The sequence below is a fragment of the Netta rufina genome, assembly GCF_964035555.1.
Source record: "Netta rufina genome assembly, chromosome: 22".
Classification (NCBI taxonomy): domain Eukaryota; kingdom Metazoa; phylum Chordata; class Aves; order Anseriformes; family Anatidae; genus Netta; species Netta rufina.
In genome coordinates, this window is record NC_140146.1 from 5461367 (window position 1) to 5482774 (window position 21408).

General features: G+C 44.4%; 1 protein-coding gene across 3 annotated transcripts in view; it reads right to left on the reverse strand.

The window, feature by feature from the left end:
- MIB2 (MIB E3 ubiquitin protein ligase 2) overlaps window positions 1-21408 on the reverse strand; it is a 40436-nt gene that overhangs the window by 2373 nt on the left and 16655 nt on the right. Inside the window, exons 5-19 of one of the 3 annotated variants that reach the window (XM_084300119.1) lie at window positions 16777-16883; window positions 14246-14440; window positions 13663-13805; window positions 12989-13096; window positions 11706-11810; window positions 10848-11010; window positions 9754-9887; window positions 7756-7904; window positions 6991-7147; window positions 6515-6669; window positions 5558-5684; window positions 5032-5262; window positions 2901-3079; window positions 1788-1972; window positions 959-1024 (exon numbers count right to left, since the gene is read on the reverse strand). In XM_084300119.1, the coding sequence (XP_084156245.1) occupies window positions 959-1024; window positions 1788-1972; window positions 2901-3079; window positions 5032-5262; window positions 5558-5684; window positions 6515-6669; window positions 6991-7147; window positions 7756-7904; window positions 9754-9887; window positions 10848-11010; window positions 11706-11810; window positions 12989-13096; window positions 13663-13805; window positions 14246-14440; window positions 16777-16883 (2204 nt within the window). The remainder of the gene's footprint in view (window positions 1-958; window positions 1025-1787; window positions 1973-2900; window positions 3080-5031; window positions 5263-5557; window positions 5685-6514; window positions 6670-6990; window positions 7148-7755; window positions 7905-9753; window positions 9888-10847; window positions 11011-11705; window positions 11811-12988; window positions 13097-13662; window positions 13806-14245; window positions 14441-16776; window positions 16884-21408) is intronic. The other 2 variants (XM_084300120.1, XM_084300121.1) reach the window with 2 other exon arrangements.

A 21408-nucleotide genomic window follows, 5' to 3' on the forward strand; every position in this document is an offset into this window, starting at 1 on the left:
TCTGTAACTGCAATCTGCATGCAAATATCTCCTCTGGAATTCTTGTTTCCATTCTGATGCCATTTAGCAGTCTGGAGCAAAGACAAATGCTCCCACCTACTGTCAGGCAAACTTTTTTTTTCCCTCTCCACTCTTTGGAGTTCCAAAGAGAATTTCTGTCTTTGTCTGATGCCATGTGACAGAATTGTTCCCCCATTGCATTTTTCCAGGCATCAGACAGAAAACTACAACCTGACTCCAACAGAATCACACAACACTATGACATGAGTAGCAGGACATGCAATCCTTTCATGTTCACTGCTAGAGTTTCCTGAAGAGGGATCTTGGCTCTAAAGACATCATAACCGCTTTCCTAACCTCTGTAGAAAAAGCTTCAGTGGGCAACCTGGATTAATTCCAAGGCAAGTGCAAAGCTGCCACCATCTTGATGACACACATTTGCCATTCTGGATGGAGTGATACAGATACATCTGTTTTAGGTGGGGCTAAAGATCTTTATCAAAACAACCCAGCTCAACAATTCTTGGAGAGCTGGCCAATGCCAGCCCTGCGCAGGCACTGGAATTTCAGCCAGGTGAGAAGCAAGGCTTTCACAAGTTGCCATTTTTCCTTTCTCACAAATTTTCATTGTTAAATCGCTGCCTGTGTAGATAGGTAGACTGGAGGAGACTGCAGCTCTAACTGCAGAGAACCTGATGCTGCACAGAATAAGCCAGGCACAGCTCTAGCTTCCTCAAATGTCCTGTCTCTGCAGCTTGATTTTGGCCCATGCCAGCTGAAAGTACTTTTTCTTCTCTGAATGTGATCACTGCAATGGGTACTCCCCTCTTGTCTCTCCCCAAAACACAACTTTCTTCCTTATGCGCATTTCTCTGAGAATCACTGGTGTTGCTCAAACAAATGCTGTGAAGGACCCTTCCCAATACATAGCACCGAACAGTAGGAACAGCACACATACCTTGCTTGATTTTTTTGGTTATTGTCACTTGACATTTGATGCACTTCTTCATTCTCCTGGAGCATTCTACCAAAATGATACAAGGAGGGATTACAATCAAGCCCACCAGTGCCAGAAGCGAGAGGAAGAGAACAGGCTTAAGAACATCAGCTTTTAAATGACCTGAGAACTCCCTGGGTGATTATGAGACTGTTCCTGCATGGAAATGAGGACATGGCCTTCTTTTTGAGCTACCTCCTAGGCTTTTGGTTTAGTCCTTCCTATGTTAGTAGCAATTAAAACACCTTTACCTCCTCACATCTCCGTGCTGCCAGAACTGTTGCCATCGTGGAGGCAAAACAGCTCTTTATTCTGTGTGAAAAGGATGCAGCCCTCACACACAGCCCTTACCAAATTCCCTGGGGTTGGACTGAGGGAGCCCTGATGAGGTTACAAGCTTGCAGACATGTTTGAGCAAGCTGCCATTAAAACAGCCAAGATACAAATGGGTAACAAAAGCCAGAGGAGGGGGAAATCCTTCTCAGGAGGTTTTGATGGATAAAACACTGCCAGCCAGAACTGAAACGTCTGGCCTTCCTTCTGAATTATCCAGGGCATCCATAAGCACTGCCTGGGGGGCCTATCAGCAGGTGCTCAGCACAATGGGTGCCTGTCATGGATAACTTTGGCCATCCTATCTAGAGACAGTGTTGTTGAAGTCATGCTGGGGTTGTTTCAGGTCACACACAGCTCGATAGACCTTGATTTATGAGAGTCTAGACAGGGAGGCTGCATGGCAGAACGGGAAAGGGGGGGAAAAAAAAAGTACAGAAAAAGCAGAATAACTTACCTTCACAGACAATACTGTGCTGGCAGGGGAAGAAATGGATGAGCAAGGCCAGCTCTGAGCAGACCAGGCACTCTGTGGGGACTGCCACGCTTGAGACACTCAGGTTGGTCATCGTGTTGGGGGTGGTGTGCACGCGGCGAAGGCTGCAGGTGACAGCTGAGCAGTCTGAAGAAACCTGCTGTTCCCTGCAACAGAGAACACCTCGTGAAATTTGAGCCACATACTCCAAGTCGTTCTTCAGCAACACACAAAATTGCATTAATCCCTGGGAAACACGTGGAGACTGCTGGCTGATCAACTGCGGCTCTAACTTGTGTGCCTTCAGTGCCTTTGTGGAACCAACTCAGCCTCTACCTTGGATTCTGAGATTCCTTGGATTCAAAATCCCCAGATGTTTAAAAACGTTTAAAGAGATGTATTTCACCTGTTATTTAAAATGAACCAGGAGCATGGCCAATTACAGAAGCCGCTGCCTGGTTCCCCCTCCAGCAGTAACATACCTGCAGGTCTATGCCCTCAGATCAAACAGAACTCTGCTTTCATATTTGTAGTCAAAATCCAAACAAAAGTTCCTCAGAACCTGAGAAATTTCACTTGCTACTCTCCCCTTGGCACTTTCTAAGCTATTCTCTCGTCAGCTGAAAAACAACCATTTATCTAGCTCTGGAATAAATTCTGCAGATTCTGGCACCCACTCTTTCATTGCATTTCGTCTCTGTTCAGACTTTAAATACCTCTAACTGCAGAATCCAGTGAAAGCAAAACAGAATCCAAAATTACCCTGCAGAGACGAGCTGCTCTTGCCTTCGGTGGACAGTCTTCTCAGACTGCCTCAGGGCTCTCCAAGTCAGGAGGCTGAATTTGCGTGAGCAGCGTTCATCTGCTTTTGCCAACTGTTTCCAATGGCAGAAGGCACCCTTAAAGAGGCCCTGAGAAACACAGTGCCAGCAACCAGCTCCAGATGAAACAGGAGGTGCTCAGACTGACATCTGATGTGTTTCAGGAAAGCTTCATCCTTCCTGGCATGGCAGCTGTGACACCACAGTGCTGGGGGAGCACTCAACATTTTAAAATAAATTTACTGCAGTTAGTTCCCAGAGGATGTGCGTTTACCTGAATTTCTGTGAAAAGTCTTTGATAATCTGGACAATCCTTCCGTCTGTAACAAGGTCTAAAGGAGACTTTCCCCGATGGTTTGCATAATTAATATCTGCTCCTTCTTGTGCTAAGTAACATGCAATTGCAGTTCCAATATTCAACTCTACATTTCCAAGAAAGCCAGAAGCCTGCAGCTAAAAGATGTTGAGAAACACTCTGTTAATAGAAAAGTCTGTTACATAGCTGTATGAAATTCTAAATAGAATCTTAATCCTTGTACTGACAATTTAAGAGTGTAATTTTGCACTCACAAAATGCAAGAAGATCCTTCGGCACACAAATAACAGATTCAAGCCTTGCATTCCAGGAACAGAAGTACATAAAACTGCTCCTAAGTGGTACCTAATCATTACTAACCATAGCAATAGGCATTCACTTCTTCAGTTTGTGAAAAGAAAGCACAAAGTGTACACCAAAGGCAGTGCAGTAAATACCAGTTGCTGAGCAGCTGGTGTATGGATCCTTAAGCAGCAATAGCTATTTAAAAAGCCAGGCTTTTATATACATGATCCAAACTCTGAACGATTTTCTACTGGTTTAAAAGATCGGAGTGTTTAAGTAGATCAGGGCATGTAAAATTTGACATGAGAGAATCTGCAGAATCTAGATACAGCATTGCTGTTAATAGTATTGGGAACAATATTCACAGACACATCGTGTTGAGATTTCTGCCCCCAGGACTGGCTATTGGCCGCCCCTCGTACCAGCTAAAGCCCAGCAGCTAGGAAAGCTGTTGTGCAGACTTAATGAAATGATAAAACCCGTTTTTGCTGTTGATCCCTTTGCTTAAATTTATGGGCAGAGACATTCAGAAGTGATTGTTTGGCTGGTGTGAGATGCCATTGTGGATATCAGGACCTGAGGCTGGAGTATCTCTGGCCACACACTGGTGCTATCAATTCCTGCTATCAACGCTGGTAGCTTGGTAATGAGCAACATGAAAGAAGGGTGGTGCACTTTTTCAAGTGCCAATAGGTAGAAAGGAGGAATGGGAATTTGGCACAAAGCATGTGCCCCTTCAGAATGTCAGTCTGAATTACGCTTATTTCAAATCACAATACAAACTCTATGCCAGATTTTTCAATATTATCCCCACAATGGAATAATTCTCAATCCATCCATAATGGATAACCAGTGTTTGCAGTCTTGGCTTGCACTGCAAATTTGGTGCATGCACATGTTGGTATTTATATGGATGACAAAACATTTTGAAAACCTAATCTAATATCTTGGCCAAAAAGACAGATTAAGCTTCCAATACTTGCATATCATGCACTGACTTCTAGATCTAAGGCCTATCCTGAAATGACCCATGTTCAGGCTGAGGAAGAAATTCTGCTCTTCTGAATGTCATCAGCCATGGTACACATACAAAGTCTATCCCTGAGAGGTAGCAGAAATGCTGAAAAGCAGTTTTTCCACTGCACTTGTGCTTTTGCAAATTGACAAATCTTGCAAAAAAAGTCTAGCGTTGTATAATTTGCTTTTGCTCTGCAGTGAAAGATGGAAAAAGTGTATATATATATATTCATATATCCATATATATGGATATATTCATATTTCCATGAATATGGAGCAACATGGTGAAATCCAGTTCAGGCTTTATAGCAACACAGCCTTCATCATATATAATACGTCTCATCTTTCACATTCTGCAGTACTTTTGCAGGTAACTGGGGTGTTTGTGGTTAGCTAGCCTCATATTTTCTACGCCATCAGATAGAAATGAATTGCTGTGGTTCTGGGGCAGGAATTAAACCCAAAGGCTCTCGGCTCTGTGAGCAGATTTATGATCTTTCCCATGTCGAGAAAGCACCACACAATGCTAATAAAAAAATGGGAGGATACAGGATGAATTGGTGTCTGACTATGCAAAGTTTTGTGCTATAAAACCAAGCATATTCTCAGCAGATTTATTCACTGTTTTCCCAAAAGCATTAAGGTTTGCTTCATGTTTAGCTAGATGGGCTTTGCACAATTTCATTGCCATCCTTTGCCCCCTTAGATCCCACTATCTGCAGCCACACCATCATCACCATGCATTCTCCTGCCCTTGGTGCTGGAATTTCTCCAGTTCCCAGCTCACCGTGGAAAGAAGGGATAACCCCATCTCCCCTTCACGCTTCTCCATCATGACTGACATCAGCTGCTGTCGTTCCAAGGCAATGTGCATGGCCGTGTCCCCATCCTCGTCTTCAGCATTGACATCACTGCCTTCGCTGACCAGCAGTTGCACCATCCCTACGTGTCCCTGGATGACAGCCAGGTGCAAAGGGGTTTGATTTCGGTTGTTCTTGAGGTTGACATCACAGCGACCCTTGAAGAGAAGAATTGCATCAAACAAAAAGAGCTATCGCTGCTGAGTTTGGCTGAAGAAGAGCGCTGCAGTTATGGTACTTGCTAAAGCCCTGAGTCTCAAGTCCATCTGCAGGACAGAAATAAAGATATCTCCAAGAGAGTGCTGTATGATCTAGCTCTCTGTATTTTGGCCATATGACCCACACACCTCTGCATCACACACAGCATTAATTCAGCAAAACTTCGGAGGAAACGTGGGATTTGGAGGATGGGAGAGCTAAGAGTTTTGATGGTGGCTTTATTTTGTTTCTTACCTCTTTGATGAGAATTTCTGCCACTTCTTTGTGATTATTGAGAGCAGCAAGGTGCAGGGCAGTGAAGCCATCTTCCTTTTTGGAGTCAACTAACTGTCGAGCTCTTGCTAGAATCTTCTTTATGGCTCTAGAACATTGGAGGTAAACCAGAGACAGAAGAATTACTTTAGTGGGAAGGAAAACAATGCAGAAGAGACAGGTCTGCCTCTTAGGTTCCTCAATTTTAAACAGGCAGCACTATGAGCTGTCAAACGCGATGCGGAGTGCTCCCACTATCTTGCAGACAATTACAAGAATAAAACAATTACACATTTACTGATGATTTTGTCAGCATAATCATCACAGAGAACCACGCTCCTTTCTGGTATTGCTACACTTGCACACAATTCAGGGCAAATTCTGCCTTTGTCTCTCCAGTATTGGAACAACATTTTCTAACAGACTTTTGCTAGCAGCTTTAATGAGGCAGAGCATTATACCACTCTGCTGCCTTCAAATATTGCACACACTGCCAGGAAGCTTGCTGCAGAAAAGTCGCACAGCCTGTCTGTACTAGTGCTTTGCACTACTTGCATTGCTAAAAATATCTCAAATTGGATGTAACGAGTTAGATGATCTCAGCCTTTCCCTTCTTCCTTGCTGAGTAACCATTTCTGCAGAGAATTAACACATTAGCATAAGAATTAAGAACTAGAGAAGCAAGGAAAAGGAAGAAAAACACTCAGATTCGTGAGATCTTTTTTTTTTCCCCAAAAGAACACATAGCAAATGTAGCAAATTCTCTGCTCTAAGTGCCTTATAGGTAAGTCAGTTCCCCCAGCTCAGCTGGGTGCTAACCAGCTAGGGTTCACAGCTTCTTAAGAAGCATTCAAGCAAGACTTTATCACCATCTAGCCCCAGACCACCTAGCCAAGCTGTGTGTTCCCCAGGAACACATACTGATGTTCGTTCACTTACAGCTTGTTGCCTTTTAGAGCAGAATAGTGGAGCAGGTTGAAGCCTTGGCAGTTCTGGACAGTGAAATCGATGTTGGGTACTTCAGTGAGAATCTCAATGATGACTTTGTAATCTGCAGTGATAGCATAATGCAAGGGGGTGTCTCCCTGGGAATCCTGTAAGAGGATACCAAAGCAGAATACAACACCACACGTTAGCAGCAGGTCAGCTCTCACTGGAAGGAGGAGTCCAGCACAACAGTTGCTACTGGACTGAACTAAGCAGACTCGCAGTGATGAAGGGGTAGACCCCAAACTGGAATTTCAGAGTACAAAATGTAAATGAATACTTCTCTGGTGCACCTCACAGCATTTTAAGAGACCTACCTTCAAATTCTGCTAAGCAACAAATGATGCATGATGCTAAGAGAAGCAACCCCCCACCACAAAAGAAAAAAACAACACCAAAACCCAAATCCCTCAAACCCCCGAACTTACTGGGAGGTTGACATCACAGTTGAGCTCGCAGAGGGCCTGCACCACCTCTGCGAATCCTTGACTGACAGCAACATAGAGTGCTGTGCACTTTGCATTGTTTAGCAGGTCTCCGTTGGCTCCTTTACTAATAAGCACGCGGGCAACTTCAGCTTGGTTTCTGATTTAAAGGCAAGGAATAAGACAAGTTAGATTCAATGCTGGACAGACAATAGATTTTTCGCTTCTTGCAAGCCTACAGAAATTGTTTGTTTTAATTTTTTTGCATCCTCCCAGCCTGACCCCATCTCCTCTTAGTACTTAAAAAATAAATAAATCTTCCTAACTTGTACTCTAGAATCTGCTCTGTTTTAAATCAACAGGAATCTCCCACTCATGATAATGAAGAATTCTTCCCTGGGAGCTAACAATGAAATTCAACCTTTTACGTTGCTCTGGAAAACACGTGCACTACCAAAAGCAAGCCACCAAACTAATTCCAACCACTAAAACTCCAATCACCAAATGCTCTTATCACTTGTTCCGATTCCCCCCAAATTTTACAGCATAGAAACTGACCTAGGTGTGGACACTAAGTCAGCATACTGAGAAACTCACCTGTAGTCCTTTTTAGATCACAGGCCAATTTCTAACAAGGCAAAAGAGAAAAACCCTCCCTCCTCAGCTTCTCCCACATGCTCTGCACACAGACAGTCCATTTACACCTAGAAATGTCCTTTTGCAGCCCTTTAGGTCCTGTCTCAGGGATAGCAAGAAAAGATCTCATACCCAAAAGCTGCGTAGTGCAGTGCTGTATCCCCCTCTTCATCCCTTAGGTTGACAGTGGCATGTGCCTGCAGCAAAATCTTGACCACATCCAGATACCCCTGATAGGAGGCGATCTGCAGAGCGGTTCTGCCCTGATTCTTGCTGTCAACCTACAGGAAGGACAAAGACACAGCAAACAGCTCGCTTAGTTAGGGAAAGACCTTGCCTTGAGTTCCGGCCTCAGCAGGATGAAAGCCACCAGCTGCAGAACTGTGGTATGCTCAGAAATGCTACGCAGAATCTGTGCCTTGACGCCTCTGCTTTATGTACATCAACTACAAGGCTGACCTTGTCCCAAAATATTCCTAACAGGGAAGGGGATTGCACATTTAGTCGAGAAGGGAGAAAAGAGCTGGAAGCCAGGGCTCTGTTTGCAGCTCTGATGCCAAATTCCTCTATGCCTGCAAGCAGAATACTTCTTGATACCTCTGCCAACAATTCCTTTCCTAATAGGAAAATGCATGAGGAGATCAAATTAGCTTTGCCAAGATTTGGATGCCAAGCCCCCACTGTTCTGTGTTACTCCAGGTACTTCACTGGGCACACTGGCAGGAGGGTAAATTAGTGCTGAGGTGCTACAATGACATTTCTCGAGAACTAAAGGGACTGAAGAACAAAGAGAAGGCTGTAGGAAATGCAAGACAAAAAAGGAAAGGAAGCTACTGAAATCAGCAGGAGGTTAAAGAGAAGAGATGAAGGAGCTGGCAAAACCTCAACTGACTGGCAAGCAGAACAAAGTTTGTTTCCCCTGCAGCTGGTTCTGTGCAGCCGTCAGGAGAGCAGGACAGGCAAGACTTCAATTCACTCGATGATGGGTGAGTCATTCAGGCAAGGAGGCGTTAGAGGCCATTGCATTATTCTGCCATTTACACAAGACAGACAATGCTGGTAAGTTGGAAAGCCCTAGGCAAGCAAGCCTAATTTGCACTACAAAGTATATAACACTCTTGCTGTGTGTAATACTCTTACAGAAGTGCTAATTCATTATTAGAAATATTTTAATAGAATATAAAATAGAAATCTAATAAAGCTAACAGCAATGTATTCCTAACTCTTGGCGCTTACTTATCTGATAACAAACACAGATGTTTGGCTGTTTCTCCCATCTCCAGAGCTCCCTTTATCTTTTTACATAAGGAACTACAGCAAGTACCAGAAAACAATCCATTACAGCAGCTTCAAGGGGCTCAGAATCAGTCCTTTCAGCCATCTGCTTGCTCCTGCCTGCAGACACAGCCTCAATAAAACTTGAGTTTTGCTACCACTGGTTTCCAAGGACACTGCTGAAATACTTCATTTCCCACTTCTCCTTTTTAAACCTGCTTTCAAACCTTAGACCCCTCACTGAAAGGGCTGGAACCTGCAGTCAGCTGGAAAGAGTGACTTGAGTTGATGCGATCCTCACAGCAGCACTCTGCAAACAAATTTCTCAGCAGCAAATCCATCCCAGTTCCCTACTCCAGTCAGACTGGAGATAAGACTCTGCAGACTTGCACAGCGCTGGATCTGGTCAGCTTTTCTCTTTCCTATTTCCAACAATTTATTTAGCAAGGTTATGTAAGGACAGATGCATTCAGTCAGGCATAACCTGTGGCTTTCCTTTCAAAAAGGGGCTAGATTCTTGGACATCCTGGTACTGTTTTCAAATGTATATATACATGAATACAAGTTTCCCTAATTCTACAGGTACAGTACCCATACAGGAAATCTAGCAAAAGCCAGCTTTGGAAACACACTGTAGGGACAAAGCTCCAGGTCAGCTTCAATGCCACGCTCTGAAGCCATCCAATATTCACATTTAATTTACATATTTAATCCTAAATTGCAGCAAAATTAGCTAATACAAGGTCTGAAAAAATCATTTCTCTCCCTTCTTTCTCCCTACTCAATCACAAGATTTGATGATAGTATTTTAAAGCACAACAAAGAGTAACCATTCAGGATGCTTCCAGAACTTGCCTTGTCTGGGTACTTCTGAAGGAGTTCCCGGACTTTAACTGCGTTGTTGAGCGCTGCCCAAATAACAAGACACCCCGCGTGGTCTGACTCCGTCTTCTGCGACAACAGCTTCTCCAGTACGGTAATCAAAGTGCCTGCAGGGGAATGAGAAACAGCAACGGGTTAACAGCCCCAGAGAGCATGTGTATAGTTGGCACAGCACAGCTGAAGAATCACTGTACACCTGCAATACCTCTTAGCTCAAACAGAGCTTTACAGATTTGTAGCTTACACAGAACTCTGGCTTTATGTTTTGAGGACCCAAAAGACAAAAGAGACCACGATTCAGAAGACGAACACAGAAGAATTATCACCAAAAGGCAAATAATCTGAAGAGGAATGAGAGTTTGGGAAGATGCTGTTGGCAAGAATACAGCTCCTTTCAGGCCTGCCCTCCAGCCACAGGTTTTTGAATGTTTGAATGGACAGAGGTTCTACAGGGCAGGGCAAAATTAAAAAGCTTGGGCTTGTATGCAACTTCTCCCTGGAGTCTAAATTGAGGAAACAGTTTATGACCTATCTGCGTGGCAAAACAAACAGAATCATCAAGTCTGTTCTCTCTCCCACATGTTCCTAACCTACAATGGAAACTAGTGAGGCTACAAGCAATTTTAGGAGCAGATGTACAAAGCAGGCAGAATCCCCTCTACACATCATAAGGTCCCAAGTCCAACTTCAGAGTGGACTGAGGAAAACACTCCTTGGTTTGACAGCACATCCACATAAAGACCTGGGAATATTTCAAGCATTCACGAATTATTATCCTCCTACAGGAAACGCAGCAGGATAGAACAGGAAATTGAGACAGATCTGGGCAGAAATAACTGAACCTAGGGCAGTACTATGGCTAGCAGTCCCAAGTACAGAGCTCTGTATTTTCCTGTTAGGCCCAGCTTTGCTTCCCCAAAAAGACAAAGCTTGATTTTGGAGCTCCATCCAGGGAAGAACAGGCAGATGGAGTTTAGCACTGTCCAAAGCGTGCTGCTGTTGTTACAACCAGAGCAAACATTTCTCAACCCCTGCCAGCCCAGACACCCTCATTCTCACTGTCTCACTTTTAGATTCCTTTGCATTCTCCGTTGTCATGAGATTTGCTTCCTCGTCTCTCTGGTAGGCTGTCAGGCAAGCTGGGTTAAACGTCCAGGACTGCTCCCCAACCGACACTCGTAAGTCTCCATCCCCATACACCTTGATCACTTTGCCAATGTGCCCTAGGGTCTGCAATGGAAAGAAAAAGGATTTTTAAAAGGTTAAACAGCAGGCTTCTCATCTCAGAACCAACGCAACGCTTCTAAGAGAGGTTTCGCAGGCGGCACTCCTGCTGTGTGAAAAGAAGCACTAAGCAGTGACACGCGCGCAGACAGCCCCCACTTGGAGGACACCAGAGGGTTCTCAGCACTTTCGCTATTACTGGCTTTATATAAGAAGGGTTTCCCAGACATAGTACAAATATCTACAAAGAAAGCTGGTGACACAACAAAACTTAGCCCGCAGAACCCTAAGAGAACTGAAAATTGGGGTTAGGGAAGGTTTCCTCTATGCATTTAATTGTTCCTGGTCCGATCAGACCATTTTCCCACTCAAGCACTTTTCTTGTCTCATTCCAGAGAACAGGGAAGAGCTTAAGAGGACTCATTTACCTCGGTTAGTGAAACCTCTCATCTGACTTACTGGTAGTCAAATTCTTTGCCAGATTCCCCACCTACCCGCTTTGCTTTGGGTTCTGCAATAGGATTGTATCAGCAATAGCACTAGGCAACGTTTCTTTGCAAGGCCTCAGCAGTCCCAGCAGGGTCTGTGCTCTCACTGACCAGCAGGAATGCTGGAGGGCCGTGCAAGCCCAGTCACCATTCCTAATTGCTGAGGAAAACTCAGGAAGTTACTGGACTGTCCTGGAACTGACGCGCACTCACAGGTGCCATTTCATCTGTCCACTCCCCATGACCAGGTTGGAATCGCTTCACTGTTTCCATATCATCTATCACTCGGACAACATCACCAACCCAAAAGGTGTTGAGCTACAAGAAAAAAAAAGTCATAAGCTTTTTGGGGGATGAAGCCAAAAAAAAAAAAAAAAAAAAAAGCGATCAGTTCCCACCCCCACCCTCAGCAATCCCAACCAAACACCAGACACAAAACCCATCCACGCAAAAACCAAGGCATTACAAAACCTAAGTACAGTTCCCAAGAAATCTGAAATCAATGCACTGCAAAACAAACACAGCCCAAGGGCTCCAGTATTGCTGTCTTAAGCCAAGCACACATTTAAAAGGGAAATAGCTTGGGACAGAACAATTTTCTTCTTTTTCTTCAAACCATTCATAAATAATAATATCATGAAGTACTTGGAACTTTCCTTGGTCTATCCCCTCCCCGTACCTGGAGACTTTAATTCATTTTAATAAGGTAGTTAAATCCATTTTATTTAAAACAGGAAAAGCTCCAATTTCTTTCTGAAGCTTTGCCAGATGCTCCCTCTGCTCACTGAGCTCAGAAAGGGGCACTCTCAAAACCCACTTCTTAAGGAGACCAATTCTGCACAGAACAGTCTGACACTGGACCATCCATTGGTGTTGGCTGGAGATTTTTTGCCCTGGTGTTCAATTCTTTCAGAATTTTGTAGTCTTCCAGCAGCTCCTTCTATACCTATTAGCCCCATTTCTAATAGCCCCCATTTCAAGACCATGACCCTCTGGAGAAGGCCACAGCGATCAGCTTTAGAAATGCAAAGTTAGAAGAGATGGATTAAAGGCTCAGGTCATCCAGAGAGAAGCAAGAGAAAGATGCAAGAAGCAGAACAAAATGAAGATATAAGGAAGAAAAAGAAATCAAGTGGAAATGTTGTGGACGAAGGTTTGTCACAGATGAAAGGCAGCAGGAGGATGAGTTGTTGTAGGTCACTTGTTACCCTTCTTATCAAGGGAACAGAAATTAAGAAAGAATCTACCTTAAGAACTTCCAACATTTAAAATCTAAAGGTTCACACAACTGGACCTCCTAGTAGCCCAACTCCCCCAGTCTGCAGCTACCTGTTTCAGCTCTGAGTGCCTGCACTACTCTGCCTAGTACCGCTGCTTTCACAGCAGCAGTTTATTTCTTTGGCACTTGCTTGAGACCCCTTGTGTCCTACCACAGCAGGCTCAATTGCCAGCTGCAGCATTTCTAGTTCTGGCCAAGCTCCCTGGTCAGTACGTACCTTGGTCAGAGCTCCAGGATGGAAAGTCCAGCGGGTTTCACTGTTGAACTGGACCCTCACGTCCCCTCTGTCCGTGATTCTGTGCACAGTCCCTGTCTGGCCAATGAACTTTTGACAGAGGGGAAGAAAAAGCAGGGGAAAACCCCTAAATGAATCACATTGCTTAATCCCAAATCTGCTTTAAATGAGATGCAGTCATTTTTCTGCAAAAGGAGGGAAAGAGGCTTAAGAAGCTCCCTTAAAGGAGTAGCATACGGGAGGCAGGACAGCAATTGGTATACAAACTGTAAAAATGCCTGAGAATGCAGCAGAAACTGTCCTCCTCTTTCCAAATGATAAAGGTGAGCACAGATTACTACAATCTTTCTTTTTTTTTTTTTTTTTAAGACTTTTTTTTTTTTTGTACTGGCTTCCAAGATGCTGAAGCTACTCTTTTGACCCATCTCAGAGTCTTAGAAATTCTGCAGGGCTCTGCAAGGTATTCTCATACACCCCCAGATTTATCTGAACGTAAAAATCCGACTCCTGTCCTATCAATAAAGGATTTCTACTTGTGATTTGCCTACCACAATATAAACATAGAAGGGAACATTCTACACAAAGACATTCAGGCAACTTCCTAGCCCGTGGTTACTTCTGCAGTGCTGAGAGAATGAGAAGGAGCAGCAGCATACCTCAGCCATTTTAGGATTCCAGCCCCCATGGCCCTCCTGCATCTCCCGCAAGATGTCGATGTCCAGGAGGCATTTCACCTTGTCCCCGTGCTGGAACGGATGCCTGTCTGTGCTTTCCTTCCTCTGCAGTTCAGCTGGCTTTCCTAAAGGGATGACACCACCCACACACATGGAGGACGCAATAAGCAGCTTTGTGTTGTGCTTGCCTTTGTAACAAGGGCAGCAAATCAGCATAAGGCTTAATTGATGCAGAACAGGGGAATTCTACTCGTGGATACACTGTACTCACTCTGTGGGGCAGCATACACAGAGAGATCAAAAGGATTTGACTCTAACTGGATCATGGTATGGATGAAACATGAGGTACTTCTAACAACACACACCACAGGCATTCCTCGGGGAGTTTCACGCACCTGCAGCACCAAGAAGCTGCCTTGGCAGATCTCTCTCTTGGGATACAGCTGTGGGTATCTGATGGCCTTACACGATCTAACCACTAAAAGCCCAAACTGTTTTTACCAACTATAAAGCAATGTATTCACGCAGACTTGTTTTCAAGTCACAGTTTCTCATGCTTACGCACCTAACTTGGGGAGATGCTCTTTGTAGTAAAAGCCACCAGATGCCTCCACAGTACATTTCAAGTCCACTTTTCCCTTGTGTCCAACTCGGTAGACGTTTGTGGTGCCATCAGCCCACGTAACGCTGGCCACGCTGCGTCCAGTCTCTACATCCCAGCCGCGAATATCGACCACACGTCCAGTTTTACCTTCACCACCTGATGGAAAGAGAGGGGAGAAAGCGTCCGCCTTGTATTTTCACAGAGACCAACACACAGGAACTCACCTGAGACAAAAATTAAGCAACATTTTTCTTAACAAAGTCAAAAACAAGGAGAAAACATGTCTGTTCAACGATTCACCACAGATGAGCAGGCCCAGAGCTGAAAGTCAATAGCTGATAGATGAAATCCTGAGGGAGAAGTTGCTGCCAGGAAGGATTTCTGTGGTGCCCTATCATAGGCTTTACACGCTCCATCTGTATAAGGTGCAAACAATCTCACTCACTTTTTAATTAGAGAAATTAAACTACAGGGCAACTGAATTTGATCGACGCAGAGAATTTCCACGCGAAGCTGACTGAAAGCCAGGCAGCCCTTTGCTTTGGAATAAACATGAAAAAGCTGAACTCTGTAACAGTGCAAGTGCCATTTCTCCTGGTCTACAGAAACACTGCCCAGCTAGGCAGCACACTGTGTCATGGCACCACACTGTGGCAAAGTAAAAACACAGCAGCGTTGGAAAATCTGCCCAACCTCAACCTAGCACTGGTGAGGTGGAAGAACATTGGGTACTTTACCTGCACAAAGCAGAGAAGAACACCACTGAAACAGTCCAGAAAGTGGAGATTTTAGATTTGTATACAAATGCACCGAATATAGTGACACAGTCTGAATTTGCAGCTTGCCTCCCTCTTTCTGCAGCATCTGTCTCACCGGGTTGCCAGTGAGGTTCTGATTGCCTGCAAAGCTTTGGAAATTACCAACTTAAAGGAGTTTACTTCCTCATCTAACTGCACAGGATCTAAAAAATGACAATACAAACTAGTGTAATCCTTATTGCTTTACTGTAACTCCCCCTCCCTGTCCAGGTGCTTTTTCCTAAGGAGAGCGTTAGCATCCACTTCCACGGTGTTTGGGCTCAGGAAAAATATGTATACAATGAAAAAAATATGTATACAACAAAAGGAAAAATGTGCATACAATGAAAAGATTTAAATGATTGAAGAGTTGTGAGGGTCAACGCTCAGCACAGCTGAACAAGAAGTCTGGTCACTTGGTACATTTTGCACTCAGTGCTCTTTTTTACAAAGGGCATCAGGAATACTAAAAGCCCCAGGCAAATAAAAGCAAGACCACACAATCAGCTTTATCAAGTAGATGCCACTGCTGTTAGCAGGCACAGGAGCACGTAATTAACACCCACGCTCCCCTGGACGCTGTGACAGAGTTTGCAAGGTTCTGTATTACCACTGCTTCCATGTTGCCTCCTTAAATGGAAACAGAGCTGATGTTAGTGCTACCAGGAAGGGAAGTGCTGAAGAGCAAACAGCAGTGGAAGGGAGCAGCTCCACCACGGAAAGACGAGGCAGTTTGAGGAGAGAAGAGCTGAGCACCTGGCCTTAGCTTCTCACACTTGTTTTGCACCTACCGCTGCTTTCACGTCACTGTCGTACGCAACGCCAGTCTCAGACATGTAAATGTTGATCTGATCTCAAAAGGATGGCTAAGCTGGACTGAGCATAAGCTGCTTTTGCTCTCAAACCTGCAAGCAGCCACGTCCTCCACTGAACCCAGAGCTGCAATAAATTGTGGGGTCAACACCAAATGGGGAACCTCTGGACTTACAACTTTAGTTGTAATTATTAAGGGAAAAAAGAAGCTATAAGGCTCTGGAATAGAAATGGACCGTAAAGTTTCCTTATCCCTGCAGCACTACACAGAATTCCTATCAGTGAGTTAGTTGTGACATCAGGTCTAGAAAATGCTTTTTTGTCTCTGCATTTTCATCCTGAAGTTGCAGTTCATACAGAAAGCAGAAGTCATTCTCCAGTAACCACAGCACATAGTCCTTCATCAGTGCTCCACGTCAAACCTAGACTATTCCTCTTCACTGCTCTTAAGTGCCCAAATAAGGGTAATTCCAAAGAACTCCAAAGGAAAAAGGAATACCACACGTCAGACAAACCTTAACTCCCACCACGAACAGAAGCGTCTTCAGGAGAGGACAGGTCTTTATTGTCCTGTAACATGCTGTACACTTACAGGTCTATAAAAGATCTGCCAGGATGGTTCCCATGAGCTTTCACATTTATGAAATAGGAGCAGCAAAACTTCCCTCCCACACCCTGAATGAATGCATAGAGTCTATGTCACAGGTATGTTTCTAAACAGATACAAGAGAACAAATATTTAAAAACCAGCAACCTGCAGCATCCGAACAGCTTCCCTCAAAGCTGCAGCTCAGCACACACATTTTCAACCAGCAATGTAGCAAAAAGGAAGATAGAAAAAAATGGAATGGTCTTTTACAGGAAGTCTGAGAAGCAGCTTACCATCTTGGTTACCCCATTCCCAGTCTGGGCCGCGAACTACTTTAGCCCCCTGGAAAGTCCCTTTTAATGTGATACGAGTCAGATTCTGTCGGGGACTCACGACGACTCTGAAAAACAAAATCAGGAAACAAATTTATTATTACCGATCACTTCATAAAGCTCTCTTCCAACCGAGGTCCATCGTATCAGGACCAAGTGTGCCATACTTAGACAAAAGCATGGCTTGAATTCTGAAAAGCACATAAAACATGCTAGAAAACAATAAAGTATCTGAACGGGGACATTGGTCCTAAAAGCTGGTCTCCCAGAAAGGTCAGAATACTTACAGAAAGACAACTAGTGAATAATATACTGGACTAAGAAGGATCCAGGCTTTTCTTCAAACATTATCAAAATTTGTGAGACCCACACTGAGCTTTATAAAGCTCTGGCCTTCCCTCAACTGTGGGATGCAGATAATTGGGGATAGAGGCTGCTGTGCAAGCATGAGGAGAGGCAGATGTCAGTGAAAGTCCACGGAGACAGACATCTGCACACGAGCGGCACAACTGTGGTGGGGCTTCTCTCTCACGGTGTGGGACACCAGAACGTCACCTCGCTGAAAGCTGAACACAAAAATCCCAAATAACTACACTTGCTCACTTGCACACAGCACACTCAGCAGCGAATCGAAGAAAGAACGTCATTTAAGAACTTCAAGAGCTCTGAGGGGGCTGCGTAAAGCAAAAATATAACCCAGCAGCTCCAAAGAAGAAATATTTCCCCACACGTTCTATGGGATGCACAAGCTGCTAATTATATTAGGACAAAGATGCTCGCTGAGGACCAACTATGACTGCTGTGAACGCATGCAAACTAATATTTTTATCCATAAGCACTTACCAGCTTTCTACAGCAGAAGGTGCAACATCTGCAAGCCAAAGTTATCCCAGTCTGGCTTTAGTAACTTCACCCCACTGCCTACGCAGAGCAGGGGGAGCCTTGCAAAAAATACCATCAAGGTATTTTTTACCATTTCCCCATGATGAACACCCAGGTCAGTTAATACAGGTTTCACACAACAAAAACTTACCTCTAAAATAGGTTCTGAGAGAGGGGGAAACAGAGGGACAAGAACAAAGCCTGTAACTCCTCTAGGAAGCCTGACATCACGTCAGGGGGAGAGGGACGCTGCCTTTTGGCTGCCTGGTGTCCCTCTAACTCCAAGTCGATGCCCGTGGGCATTACCTGCATGTAAGGAGTGGCTCAGGCAGCCTCCGAGCCCAAAGCCCTCAGGAGTTCAGCACATTTCATAACTAAGCTGCAGGCTGCACTGCCTCACTCACTTTCTGAAAAGCAAAGCAGATTAGACCAACAGCGCTGTGGCTAGCCTGTTCCCAGGATAACACAGACCTTTATCTTCCCTGCCCTCTGCATCACAGGCATACACACCAATTTATCTTAAGGAAGAAAAAAAAATTACCTACGTGATAGTGAACAGGGGGTCTGACGTCCTGTTAAAGCAGCTCCCAATTCCCATAACGTTACAGTAGCTTCTCTGCTGCTCCTAGTTCCTTACCAAAAAGCTTTTTATAAGTTACCGAGCCACCAAAGCCCTCGGACACGTTTGGTTTGGTCCCTGGGGTGCAATTCGCTTTGCTAGGTGACTGCAGAGGTGCTGCAATCCATACCCTTAACCGCCCAGCTCCTCCCGCCAGGCTTAGTGGGTCCCAGACGGAGTGAAAAGTTCAGCAGCCCTACTACAGGGAAGGGGCGGGGAGCCTACCAGCAGCAGGGCTGACCTCACACCACCTTATTTATCTCCCATCTAATGCCTCCAGAGAGAAGGTAGAGACTCAGAAGGATAAAAAGCTTATGCCTGAACTCACTGTTTACTGATCCATCAAAAGCCTAAGTCTTTTACCTTTCTTAACTTGTTACCAGATCTCCCACCTGGGTGTTTAAAAAGAGGGAAAAACTATTTACACATATTCCTCTCATCGTTTTCATTATCCTGATTGTAGCTCTGTAGGAGAGAAGATGAAGACAATTTTTTGAATGGTTGAGGGTTTTTTTGTTGTTGTTTGTTTCAGTGTTGTTTTTATTCTTTAAACACCATCAGTTGTTATGGAAGACAACAATGAAAGAAGGCTAGGAAGCTCAGTGAAAAGAAATGCTTACCAGTGTTCATTTTATTGCACTGGTCATGCCTTAAAAAGGGATAAACTGCTATAGACTGGTTTCAAGAACCAGCATGGATTTGTGTATCCCATCTGAAACAGCTGAGCTACCACGTGCTATGTGCCCTGTATTTCCTCGAATACTTTCCTAACAATTTAGCAAAGATGTCTTAACGAAACCTGGAGACAAAGCAATAAAAACACACTTCTTTCTCTCCCCCTTTTCCTTTCTTATACTCGTATAATCCTAAGAGCAGCCCTGCCCCATCTCAACAACTCTCACGTTAGCTGTCACTTTAGGTAAATTTGTGGCTAGAGACCACGAAAAGAAAGCTGGGTTTCCTTAATATCACTTATAAACACGGACGGGATCAAATTGCCTTTTAGCAGATCAAATTGCCTTCTAACTGCAGCCCTCTGTCCTTAAGCACCCGGCAAGCACAGCCCAAACTCCACCTATGCTCACGTCCGTGCCAATTTACTGACAAACCGGCCTGCAAAGCATTAGCTGCAAGCAAGCAGAGCCATTCCACCAAACGTTTCGGAAACCCACAAGAAAGTTACCTACAGAACATCACCAACCCTGCGTGTTTACCATTCTCTCACAGGTGCTGACCTTTCTTTATTTCCCTGCTGCTTTTATATCCTACAGTCTGAAGTTCTCTCTCAGCATCCCCAAGTACCACCACAGACCCTTTCTTGATAGGCAGGGGTTCTTTATCTGATGTTAAAGACAATTCCAGAGGCAGAAAACATGCGAGCACCCAAAATATTAGCTTCTGAGCCATCTCCCAGGAATGGATAATTCATATCAGGTATGGAACCACTTTCCTGTATCTACTGTGTAGGTGAACAAGCAGAAACAGAGACCGTCTTTTTTTTAATCCCCACGCAAGGAACTCCACGTCCCGTTCCACTGAAATGCTGGAGACAACCCACCACAACTGCCTCCTGCCCTTGGCCTCACAAAAATTCTGACCTTGTCCTGAACCACGCTGCTGACCAGCAGCACAGAAGGGCGATGGAGGAACGAGCTGTCCCGAGCCAACACATCGCGGGCGGTAATCTAATTTGACATGTTTTGCTCCAAATACTGCGCAACAACCAACGTTATTGGTGTGTTTCAGCAATACCCTGGAGACAAATTTCATCACTGCAATATTGCCTTTAATAACAATTTTAATTATAACAGCCATTCGAGGACTGCAGCCATTCCTGTCCCACAAATTCCAATGATATTAAATTACTGCGGAGTCCAGAAGACACTCGGGAGCGTGTTCTGTGCAGAGTGAAGCCATGCATCTCATCTCTGTCCTCAGAGAGACACGGCTCTAAGCCAGAACTGCACTTCAGTGGTTACAAACCCACACTGCCTCTAGGATGGAGAAGGATCTACCCAGGTTGCCTCAAGAAAAAAAAAGAGGCTGCACAGAGACCCTGCAGAACCTCCACGTAAAACTGACCTCGGCAGGAAATTCTGGATTCTCTAATCCTCCCTCCAAATCTTTTACTAAAGCACTTCCAGCAAAGGATAAAGAAAGGAAATTCTGACAGATGGCAAGCGGATGCTGATTGCTCAAGCATGAACCAGTCTAAGACAAGGACGTTGGTAAGTGAGGGATCAGGATCACATAAACCTATTTCAGGAGCTGCCTTTACCAAGAATTTCCATTGTCAATCCTCTGCTTCCATGCCGAGGCGCAGCCTTCACCAAACTGATACTCCAAACTGAAAAAGAGAAGCCCTACTATCAGGATATGCCCTAAAGTTCACATAAATTCATACTAATAATAAATTCATACTCAGTGAACATTTTTAAGAGCATCAGGAAAGAAATCATCACACAGGAGTCAGATTTCACTCAATGTTACTCACTGAAATTTCTTAGTCTAGCATCTTAAACTGACATTGCATAAATAGCAGGCACTGCAGAGGTTACTACAGGGAATAAACCTGCATCCCCTTTATTGCCTAGTAATCAAATGCCCAGCAGCTGCCACTCAGCTGCTCAATCAGCTCAGGCTTACGCTATAAGCAGGCACAGAGGGAAGGCTGGACTATTAAAGCTGCCTTCAGATGGCCAGCATTGCACACAGGTATCCGACTGCCAGCATGTGCTTGTTCTTTTAATGCATCTCATTGGTAAGTCCAGGTGGTGAACTAAGCAGAGCTGTTAAGGATTATGGTTGAAAATAACTGCAAACGCTGTTTCTGACTTCAGGATAAAATGCATTGCATGAAAATATTTAGATTTTTTAAGCTTCATTACACAGAACTTTCAAAAATTGTCAAGGATGTGGTTTACTGGGGAGTAAAGCTTAATCCCAGTAACAGTCACTAATGGGGAAAAATGGATGTAGGGAAAGCAATGATCGAGTGAGAAGTCCAAGGGATTGTGCCATCCTGCCAATAGGATGTGCAGCTCTCCTCTCTTTTCCCCTAAGCAGTTCGATTTCTATTCAGAAAGCTCTCA